Below are 12,106 nucleotides of genomic sequence, written 5' to 3' on the forward strand. Positions count from 1 at the left end.
CAGACCATACGCCGCACACTGCATCAAATTGGTCTGCATGGCTGTCGTCCCAGAAGGAAGCCTCTTGCTGAAGACAAGCAGACTAAGGACATGGATTAATGGAACCGCGTCCTGTGGTCTGATGAGACAAGATAAAGGTATTTGGTGTCAGGTGGTGTCAGGCGTGTGTGGGGGGAGGGGCCAGGTGAGGAGGACAAAGACAAGGGTGTCTTCCCTACAGTCAGGCATGGTGGGGGAGGGTCATGGTCTGGGGCTGCATGAGTGCTTCCGGCACTGGGGGGGCTACAGATCATTGAGGGGACCATGAATGCCGACATGTACTGTGACACACTGAAGCAGAGCATGATCCCCTCGCTTCAGAGACTGGGCCGCAGGGTAGTATTCCAACATGATAACCACCCCAAACACACCTCCAAGACCACCACTGCCTTGCTAAAGAAGCTGAGGGGAAAGGTGATGGACTGGCCAAGCATGTCTCCAGACCTGAACCCTATTGATCATCTGTGGGGGGAAGGGGGAGGAGCGCAAGGTCTCCAACATCCACCAGCTCTGTGATGTCATCATGGGGGAGGGGAAGAGGAGTCCACTGACAACATGTGAGGCTCTGGTGACCTCCATGCCCAAGAGGGTTAAAAATAATGGCGGCCACACAAAATATTGACACTTTGGGCCCAAGTTGGACATTTTCACTTAGGGGTGTCCTGACTTTTGTGAGATACTGTATAATAATAATAATCAGGTTCTGATAAAAGCATCTTCCTCCAGTTCTCATAGATGTGTAATGTTTATATTTCTCCCCCATAGTACTGATATTGCCTCTTCTGCTGTTTGTAAAGAAGCCACTTCTGCCTCCTGAAGACAAAACGCGTCGGACGGAAGGTGGCGGGGAGGAGAATCAGGTACGGCACATTTCTGGGCCCCTCCTCACTGCCGGCCCCTAAGACACTCCAACTTGTCCCACGTATTTTACAATCCTCTTGTCTATGGTGTATACAAAAAGAGATGTGCGCCGGTAAAGTGATTTTTCCTACTCTGCAGAGCTCAGTGAGAGCTGATTGGAGGAAGGGAAGGGACACCCCCAACCCCCCCCCCCCTTCACACAGGAACAGAGATGAGGCTGTCAATCACAGGCTGTGTGCTGGAGATCCCTCCTCTGTCACCTTTTATCTCTTGGTGTCAGGAAGACATGCTGGGCCCCTGACCTCTGGAGACGCTTCCTGCCCTTACCCCCGGGGACACTTTCTGCCCTCACCCCGGGGACACCCACCCAGAGCGCTGTCTCTGCTCTTCCTCCCCATCAATATTTAGATCAGCCATTCTCTCTGTAAGCCTGATTTTAACTTTCAGCTCAGTGGAATTATCAGATCATTTACTTAGAAGGGAAAAAAGTTTTCTCGTATTTTCCTAAAGAACCAGAACTGAGCTTTGTTTTTACCCCCCGCAGGGTTTAGAACTCGGCCAGCTTCACCCTGGTCTTGATTCCGGCCCTGGGGCCATTTATGATGATGTCACCACAACTCCTCCTTCCCCACCAAGACCAGCCAATCCCGATGAGATCGGAGACTCCATTGAGGAGGTAAGTAGTCGTCCTTCCGGCTTCATCTGTAGAAGTGTACAGTGCATGGAGAAGCAGTACAGCCTCATGTTGGGGGTCCCATCACACCCCAGATCAGAGGGAGGAGAGGGGCCCCCATGTGTGGCCCCTGTGTCAGTGTTCCATTCGGGATCCCACACTTCGCATCCAATACATTATACATCCGACAACGAGCCGAACTCCGCCGGAGGTCCCATCCCCCATCCCGGGAATGTGCTGCTTGACGCCTACTCAGGGGGCGGTGATGACGCCTACTCAGGGGGAGGGATGACGCCTACTCAGGGGGAGGGATGACGCCTACTCAGGGGGCGGTGATGACGCCTACTCAGGGGGCGGTGATGACGCCTACTCAGGGGGAGGGATGACGCCTACTCAGGGGGAGGGATGACGCCGACTCAGGGGGAGAGATGGCGCCTACTCAGGAGGAGGGATGACGCCTACTCAGGGGGAGGGATGACGCCTACTCAGGGGGCGGTGATGACGCCTACTCAGGGGGAGGGATGACGCCTACTCAGGGGGCGGTGATGACACCTACTCAGGGGAAGGGATGACGCTTACTCAGGGGGAGGGATGACGCCTACTCAGGGGGCGGAATGACGCCTACACAGGGGGAGGGATGACGCCTACTCAGGGGGAGGAGTGACGCCTACTCAGGGGGAGGGATGACGCCTACTCAGGGGGCGGTGATGACACCTACTCAGGGGAAGGGATGACGCTTACTCAGGGGGAGGGATGACGCCTACTCAGGGGGCGGAATGACGCCTACACAGGGGGAGGGATGACGCCTACTCAGGGGGAGGAGTGACGCCTACTCAGGGGGAGGGATGACGCCTACTCAGGGGGCGGTGATGACGCCTACTCAGGGGGCGGGATGACGCCTACACAGGGGGAGGGATGACGCCTACTCAGGGGGCGGTGATGACGCCTACTCAGGGGGAGGGATGACGCCTACTCAGGGGGCGGTGATGACACCTACTCAGGGGAAGGGATGACGCCTACTCAGGGGGAGGGATGACGCCTACTCAGGAGGAGGGATGACGCCTACTCAGAAGGAGGGATGACGCCTACTCAGGGGGAGGGATGACGCCTACTCAGGGGGAGGGATGACGCCTACTCAGGAGGAGGGATGACGCCTACTCAGAAGGAGGGATGACGCCTACTCAGGGGGAGGGATGACGCCTACTCAGGGGGAGGGGTGACGCCTACTCAGGGGGAGGGATGGCGCCTACTCAGGGGGAGGGGTGACGCCTACTCAGGGGGAGGGATGTCGCCTACTCAGGGGGAGGGATGTCGCCTACTCAGGGGGAGGGATGACGCCTACTCAGGAGGGATGATGCCTACTCAGGGGGAGAGATGACGCCTACTCAGGAGGGATGATGCCTACTCAGGGGGAGGGATGACGCCTACTCAGGGGGAGGGATGACGCCTACTCAGGGGGAGGGATGACGCCTACTCAGGGGGAGGGATGGCGCCTACTCAGGGGGAGGGATGACGCCTACTCAGGGGGAGGGATGACGCCTACTCAGGGGGAGGGATGACGCTTACTCAGGGGGAGGGATGACGCCTACTCAGGGGGAGGGATGACTCCTACTCAGGGGGAGGGATGACGCCTACTCAGGGGGAGGGATGACGCCTACTCAGGGGGAGGGATGACGCTTACTCAGGGGGAGGGATGACGCCTACTCAGGGGAAGGGATGACGCCTACTCAGGGGGAGGGATGACGCATACTCAGGGGGCGGTGATGACGCCTACTCAGGGGAGGTCCATGGCGCTCTGCACTCACAGTATCTCCTCAGTCCTCCAGATTTATGGGATGTTAGTGGCTGAGATAACATGGAAGACACACAAATGCCATTTGTAGAAGGAAAGGGTCGGCAGATTTCATGTTCCCGGAGTTCAGGAATCTGAGAAGAACTCTTCACCATATAAGACCTCAAGCGTGCGCCTCAAATCACGGAGGGGTGCGCTCTTGCTGGGCGGTGTGAATGCTGCATCTTCTTTATATAAATGGAGATTTACATTCAGAGAGAAGGCAAGAGATTGGATGAAAAATGCTGGATTCACAAATCTAATGCAGGATAATGAGGATCCGCCTCCTTCTGTTTGTAGTCCAATGAGATTTAAAATGAAAGTCACATGGCCAATACAAAGCCCCTCCCCCTGAGTGTTGTAGAAGTGTACAGATTATGTGAACCTTAAATTGTATCTGAACTCAGGAGCAAAAAATGTTTCCCCGCCATAGGAGGGAGAGTGTCATCTCAATCACAGGGGAGGTGTTTTGTAGTTCTCAGAGTTAGCGTGTAACAGATGGATGATTGACGTTTTTTTTTTCCTTTTGTATTTTTCAGATACAATAAAATGAATGTAAAAAATGACGGCATGGCCCCTCCCCCTCTCCATATGACTCTCTCCTGGTGTTTGACTATGAAGGCAGCGGGTCGGACGCCGCCTCTCTCAGCTCCCTGCACTCCTCCAGCTCCGGCGGGGATCAGGATTACAGCGCTCTGAATGACTGGGGGCCGCGCTTCACCAAGCTGGCGGACATGTATGGAGGAGACGAGGACTAATCTGCACACTGTCACCCTTCAGGAGGTGTCAGCGCCGCCATCCCACAGCACTGTGTACATCGCCAGTATGGAGGAAAACAGAATCACAGGGACCCCCCCACCCCTCTTCTGTCAGTATTTTTATCCTTTTTTCTGTAATTCCAGCCTTTAGTCTTTTGGGATTTGTCTCGGGTAACTTTCCACATCTGGACTTTGCAATACTCGCTCTTCTTTGTGGAACGGCTCAGGTTCAGTGACATTTGATGGGGACCATTTGTGGACGGCAGTCTTCAATCGTTCCACAGATTTTCAATGGGGTTTGAGTCCGGCTCTGACTAGGCCATTCCCCGCCTTCTCCTCCAACCACTGTGTGCTCATTGGTGGACATTCCCCGCCTTCTCCTCCAACCACTGTGTGCTCATTGGTGGACATTCCCCGCCTTCTCCTCCAACCACTGTGTACTCATTGGTGGACATTCCCCCGCCTTCTCCTCCAACCACTGTGTGCTCATTGGTGGACATTCCCCGCCTTCTCCTCCAACCACTGTGTGCTCATTGGTGGACATTCCCCCGCCTTCTCCTCCAACCACTGTGTGCTCATTGGTGGACATTCCCCCGCCTTCTCCTCCAACCACTGTGTGCTCATTGGTGGACATTCCCCGCCTTCTCCTCCAACCACTGTGTGCTCATTGGTGGACATTCCCCCGCCTTCTCCTCCAACCACTGTGTGCTCATTGGTGGACATTCCCCGCCTTCTCCTCCAACCACTGTGTGCTCATTGGTGGACATTCCCCACCTTCTCCTCCAACCACTGTGTGCTCATAGGTGGACATTCCCCGCCTTCTCCTCCAACCACTGTGTGCTCATTGGTGGACATTCCCCGCCTTCTCCTCCAACCACTGTGTGCTCATTGGTGGACATTCCCCCGCCTTCTCCTCCAACCACTGTGTGCTCATTGGTGGACATTCCCCCGCCTTCTCCTCCAACCACTGTGTGCTCATTGGTGGACATTCCCCGCCTTCTCCTCCAACCACTGTGTGCTCATTGGTGGACATTCCCCCGCCTTCTCCTCCAACCACTGTGTGCTCATTGGTGGACATTCCCCGCCTTCTCCTCCAACCACTGTGTGCTCATTGGTGGACATTCCCCGCCTTCTCCTCCAACCACTGTGTACTCATTGGTGGACATTCCCCCGCCTTCTCCTCCAACCACTGTGTGCTCATTGGTGGACATTCCCCGCCTTCTCCTTCAACCACTGTGTGCTCATTGGTGGACATTCCCCGCCTTCTCCTCCAACCACTGTGTGCTCATTGGTGGACATTCCCCGCCTTCTCCTCCAACCACTGTGTGCTCATTGGTGGACATTCCCCGCCTTCTCCTCCAACCACTGTGTGCTCATTGGTGGACATTCCCCGCCTTCTCCTCCAACCACTGTGTGCTCATTGGTGGACATTCCCCCACCTTCTCCTCCAACCACTGTGTGCTCATTGGTGGACCTTCCCCGCCTTCTCCTCCCAACCACTGTGTGCTCATTGGTGGACATTCCCCGCCTTCTCCTCCAACCACTGTGTGCTCATTGGTGGACATTCCCCGCCTTCTCCTCCAACCACTGTGTGCTCATTGGTGGACATTCCCCGCCTTCTCCTCCAACCACTGTGTACTCATTGGTGGACATTCCCCCGCCTTCTCCTCCAACCACTGTGTGCTCATTGGTGGACATTCCCCGCCTTCTCCTCCAACCACTGTGTGCTCATTGGTGGACATTCCCCCGCCTTCTCCTCCAACCACTGTGTGCTCATTGGTGGACATTCCCCCGCCTTCTCCTCCAACCACTGTGTGCTCATTGGTGGACATTCCCCGCCTTCTCCTCCAACCACTGTGTGCTCATTGGTGGACATTCCCCCGCCTTCTCCTCCAACCACTGTGTGCTCATTGGTGGACATTCCCCGCCTTCTCCTCCAACCACTGTGTGCTCATTGGTGGACATTCCCCGCCTTCTCCTCCAACCACTGTGTGCTCATTGGTGGACATTCCCCCGCCTTCTCCTCCAACCACTGTGTGCTCATTGGTGGACATTCCCCGCCTTCTCCTCCAACCACTGTGTGCTCATTGGTGGACATTCCCCACCTTCTCCTCCAACCACTGTGTGCTCATTGGTGGACATTCCCCGCCTTCTCCTCCTAACCACTGTGTGCTCATTGGTGGACATTCCCCGCCTTCTCCTCCAACCACTGTGTGCTCATTGGTGGACATTCCCCGCCTTCTCCTCCAACCACTGTGTGCTCATTGGTGGACATTCCCCCGCCTTCTCCTCCAACCACTGTGTGCTCATTGGTGGACCTTCCCCGCCTTCTCCTCCAACCACTGTGTGCTCATTGGTGGACCTTCCCCGCCTTCTCCTCCAACCACTGTGTGCTCATTGGTGGACATTCCCCGCCTTCTCCTCCAACCACTGTGTGCTCATTGGTGGACATTCCCCGCCTTCTCCTCCAACCACTGTGTGCTCATTGGTGGACATTCCCCACCTTCTCCTCCAACCACTGTGTGCTCATAGGTGGACATTCCCCGCCTTCTCCTCCAACCACTGTGTGCTCATTGGTGGACATTCCCCGCCTTCTCCTCCAACCACTGTGTGCTCATTGGTGGCCATTCCCCGCCTTCTCCTCCAACCACTGTGTACACATTGGTGGACATTCCCCGCCTTCTCCTCCAACCACTGTGTGCTCATTGGTGGACATTCCCCGCCTTCTCCTCCAACCACTGTGTGCTCATTGGTGGACATTCCCCGCCTTCTCCTCCTAACCACTGTGTGCTCATTGGTGGACATTCCCCGCCTTCTCCTCCAACCACTGTGTGCTCATTGGTGGACATTCCCCGCCTTCTCCTCCAACCACTGTGTGCTCATTGGTGGACCTTCCCCGCCTTCTCCTCCAACCACTGTGTGCTCATTGGTGGACATTCCCCGCCTTCTCCTCCAACCACTGTGTGCTCATTGGTGGACATTCCCCGCCTTCTCCTCCTAACCACTGTGTGCTCATTGGTGGACATTCCCCGCCTTCTCCTCCAACCACTGTGTGCTCATTGGTGGACATTCCCCCGCCTTCTCCTCCCAACCACTGTGTGCTCATTGGTGGACATTCCCCACCTTCTCCTCCAACCGCTGTGTGCTCATTGGTAGACATTCCCCGCCTTCTCCTCCAACCACTGTGTGCTCATTGGTGGACATTCCCCGCCTTCTCCCAACCCCTGTGTGCTCATTGGTGGACATTCCCGCCTTCTCCTCCAACCACTGTGTGCTCATTGGTGGACATTCCCCGCCTTCTCCTCCAACCACTGTGTGCTCATTGGTGGCCATTCCCCGCCTTCTCCTCCAACCACTGTGTACTCATTGGTGGACATTCCCCCGCCTTCTCCTCCAACCACTGTGTGCTCATTGGTGGACATTCCCCGCCTTCTCCTCCAACCACTGTGTGCTCATTGGTGGACATTCCCCCGCCTTCTCCTCCAACCACTGTGTGCTCATTGGTGGACATTCCCCGCCTTCTCCTCCAACCACTGTGTGCTCATTGGTGGACATTCCCCGCCTTCTCCTCCAACAACTGTGTGCTCATTGGTGGACATTCCCCCGCCTTCTCCTCCAACCACTGTGTGCTCATTGGTGGACATTCCCCCGCCTTCTCCTCCAACCACTGTGTGCTCATTGGTGGACATTCCCCGCCTTCTCCTCCAACAACTGTGTGCTCATTGGTGGACATTCCCCCGCCTTCTCCTCCAACCACTGTGTGCTCATTGGTGGACATTCCCCGCCTTCTCCTCCAACCACTGTGTGCTCATTGGTGGACATTCCCCACCTTCTCCTCCAACCACTGTGTGCTCATAGGTGGACATTCCCCGCCTTCTCCTCCAACCACTGTGTGCTCATTGGTGGACATTCCCCGCCTTCTCCTCCAACCACTGTGTGCTCATTGGTGGCCATTCCCCGCCTTCTCCTCCAACCACTGTGTACACATTGGTGGACATTCCCCGCCTTCTCCTCCAACCACTGTGTGCTCATTGGTGGACATTCCCCGCCTTCTCCTCCAACCACTGTGTGCTCATTGGTGGACATTCCCCGCCTTCTCCTCCTAACCACTGTGTGCTCATTGGTGGACATTCCCCGCCTTCTCCTCCAACCACTGTGTGCTCATTGGTGGACCTTCCCCGCCTTCTCCTCCAACCACTGTGTGCTCATTGGTGGACATTCCCCGCCTTCTCCTCCAACCACTGTGTGCTCATTGGTGGACATTCCCCACCTTCTCCTCCAACCACTGTGTGCTCATAGGTGGACATTCCCCGCCTTCTCCTCCAACCACTGTGTGCTCATTGGTGGACATTCCCCGCCTTCTCCTCCAACCACTGTGTGCTCATTGGTGGCCATTCCCCGCCTTCTCCTCCAACCACTGTGTACACAGTGGTGGACATTCCCCGCCTTCTCCTCCAACCACTGTGTGCTCATTGGTGGACATTCCCCGCCTTCTCCTCCAACCACTGTGTGCTCATTGGTGGACCTTCCCCGCCTTCTCCTCCTAACCACTGTGTGCTCATTGGTGGACATTCCCCGCCTTCTCCTCCAACCACTGTGTGCTCATTGGTGGACATTCCCCCGCCTTCTCCTCCCAACCACTGTGTGCTCATTGGTGGACATTCCCCGCCTTCTCCTCCAACCACTGTGTGCTCATTGGTGGACCTTCCCCGCCTTCTCCTCCAACCACTGTGTGCTCATTGGTGGACATTCCCCGCCTTCTCCTCCAACCACTGTGTGCTCATTGGTGGACATTCCCCGCCTTCTCCTCCTAACCACTGTGTGCTCATTGGTGGACATTCCCCGCCTTCTCCTCCCAACCACTGTGTGCTCATTGGTGGACATTCCCCACCTTCTCCTCCAACCGCTGTGTGCTCATTGGTAGACATTCCCCGCCTTCTCCTCCAACCACTGTGTGCTCATTGGTGGACATTCCCCGCCTTCTCCCAACCCCTGTGTGCTCATTGGTGGACATTCCCGCCTTCTCCTCCAACCACTGTGTGCTCATTGGTGGACATTCCCCGCCTTCTCCTCCAACCACTGTGTGCTCATTGGTGGACATTCCCCGCCTTCTCCTTCAACCACTGTGTGCTCATTGGTGGACATTCCCCGCCTTCTCCTCCAACCACTGTGTGCTCATTGGTGGACATTCCCCGCCTTCTCCTCCAACCACTGTGTGCTCATTGGTGGACATTCCCCGCCTTCTCCTCCAACCACTGTGTGCTCATTGGTGGACATTCCCCGCCTTCTCCTCCAACCACTGTGTACTCATTGGTGGACATTCCCCCGCCTTCTCCTCCAACCACTGTGTGCTCATTGGTGGACATTCCCCGCCTTCTCCTTCAACCACTGTGTGCTCATTGGTGGACATTCCCCGCCTTCTCCTCCAACCACTGTGTGCTCATTGGTGGACATTCCCCGCCTTCTCCTCCAACCACTGTGTGCTCATTGGTGGACATTCCCCGCCTTCTCCTCCAACCACTGTGTACTCATTGGTGGACATTCCCCCGCCTTCTCCTCCAACCACTGTGTGCTCATTGGTGGACATTCCCCGCCTTCTCCTTCAACCACTGTGTGCTCATTGGTGGACATTCCCCGCCTTCTCCTCCAACCACTGTGTGCTCATTGGTGGACATTCCCCGCCTTCTCCTCCAACCACTGTGTGCTCATTGGTGGACATTCCCCGCCTTCTCCTCCAACCACTGTGTGCTCATTGGTGGACATTCCCCGCCTTCTCCTCCAACCACTGTGTGCTCATTGGTGGACATTCCCCCACCTTCTCCTCCAACCACTGTGTGCTCATTGGTGGACCTTCCCCGCCTTCTCCTCCCAACCACTGTGTGCTCATTGGTGGACATTCCCCGCCTTCTCCTCCAACCACTGTGTGCTCATTGGTGGACATTCCCCGCCTTCTCCTCCAACCACTGTGTGCTCATTGGTGGACATTCCCCGCCTTCTCCTCCAACCACTGTGTACTCATTGGTGGACATTCCCCCGCCTTCTCCTCCAACCACTGTGTGCTCATTGGTGGACATTCCCCGCCTTCTCCTCCAACCACTGTGTGCTCATTGGTGGACATTCCCCCGCCTTCTCCTCCAACCACTGTGTGCTCATTGGTGGACATTCCCCCGCCTTCTCCTCCAACCACTGTGTGCTCATTGGTGGACATTCCCCGCCTTCTCCTCCAACCACTGTGTGCTCATTGGTGGACATTCCCCCGCCTTCTCCTCCAACCACTGTGTGCTCATTGGTGGACATTCCCCGCCTTCTCCTCCAACCACTGTGTGCTCATTGGTGGACATTCCCCGCCTTCTCCTCCAACCACTGTGTGCTCATTGGTGGACATTCCCCCGCCTTCTCCTCCAACCACTGTGTGCTCATTGGTGGACATTCCCCGCCTTCTCCTCCAACCACTGTGTGCTCATTGGTGGACATTCCCCACCTTCTCCTCCAACCACTGTGTGCTCATTGGTGGACATTCCCCGCCTTCTCCTCCTAACCACTGTGTGCTCATTGGTGGACATTCCCCGCCTTCTCCTCCAACCACTGTGTGCTCATTGGTGGACATTCCCCGCCTTCTCCTCCAACCACTGTGTGCTCATTGGTGGACATTCCCCCGCCTTCTCCTCCAACCACTGTGTGCTCATTGGTGGACATTCCCCGCCTTCTCCTCCAACCACTGTGTGCTCATTGGTGGACCTTCCCCGCCTTCTCCTCCAACCACTGTGTGCTCATTGGTGGACATTCCCCGCCTTCTCCTCCAACCACTGTGTGCTCATTGGTGGACATTCCCCGCCTTCTCCTCCAACCACTGTGTGCTCATTGGTGGACATTCCCCACCTTCTCCTCCAACCACTGTGTGCTCATAGGTGGACATTCCCCGCCTTCTCCTCCAACCACTGTGTGCTCATTGGTGGACATTCCCCGCCTTCTCCTCCAACCACTGTGTGCTCATTGGTGGCCATTCCCCGCCTTCTCCTCCAACCACTGTGTACACATTGGTGGACATTCCCCGCCTTCTCCTCCAACCACTGTGTGCTCATTGGTGGACATTCCCCGCCTTCTCCTCCAACCACTGTGTGCTCATTGGTGGACATTCCCCGCCTTCTCCTCCTAACCACTGTGTGCTCATTGGTGGACATTCCCCGCCTTCTCCTCCAACCACTGTGTGCTCATTGGTGGACATTCCCCCGCCTTCTCCTCCCAACCACTGTGTGCTCATTGGTGGACATTCCCCGCCTTCTCCTCCAACCACTGTGTGCTCATTGGTGGACCTTCCCCGCCTTCTCCTCCAACCACTGTGTGCTCATTGGTGGACATTCCCCGCCTTCTCCTCCAACCACTGTGTGCTCATTGGTGGACATTCCCCGCCTTCTCCTCCTAACCACTGTGTGCTCATTGGTGGACATTCCCCGCCTTCTCCTCCAACCACTGTGTGCTCATTGGTGGACATTCCCCCGCCTTCTCCTCCCAACCACTGTGTGCTCATTGGTGGACATTCCCCACCTTCTCCTCCAACCGCTGTGTGCTCATTGGTAGACATTCCCCGCCTTCTCCTCCAACCACTGTGTGCTCATTGGTGGACATTCCCCGCCTTCTCCCAACCCCTGTGTGCTCATTGGTGGACATTCCCGCCTTCTCCTCCAACCACTGTGTGCTCATTGGTGGACATTCCCCGCCTTCTCCTCCAACCACTGTGTGCTCATTGGTGGCCATTCCCCGCCTTCTCCTCCAACCACTGTGTACTCATTGGTGGACATTCCCCCGCCTTCTCCTCCAACCACTGTGTGCTCATTGGTGGACATTCCCCGCCTTCTCCTCCAACCACTGTGTGCTCATTGGTGGACATTCCCCCGCCTTCTCCTCCAACCACTGTGTGCTCATTGGTGGACATTCCCCCGCCTT

At 56.3% G+C, this 12,106-nt stretch overlaps 1 protein-coding gene across 1 annotated transcript in view; it reads left to right on the top strand.

The window, feature by feature from the left end:
- Positions 1–4,231, top strand: part of LOC120917998 (cadherin-1-like) — a 51,197-nt gene extending 46,966 nt beyond the window's left edge. Inside the window, exons 14-16 of the mRNA XM_040329659.1 lie at positions 805–899; positions 1,445–1,576; positions 3,944–4,231. Of these exons, the coding sequence (XP_040185593.1) occupies positions 805–899; positions 1,445–1,576; positions 3,944–3,952 (236 nt within the window). The 3' untranslated portion in view covers positions 3,953–4,231. The remainder of the gene's footprint in view (positions 1–804; positions 900–1,444; positions 1,577–3,943) is intronic.
- The last annotated feature ends 7,875 nt before the right edge of the window (positions 4,232–12,106 follow it).

This window comes from Rana temporaria, chromosome 11 (genome assembly GCF_905171775.1).
Source record: "Rana temporaria chromosome 11, aRanTem1.1, whole genome shotgun sequence".
NCBI lineage: Eukaryota > Metazoa > Chordata > Amphibia > Anura > Ranidae > Rana > Rana temporaria.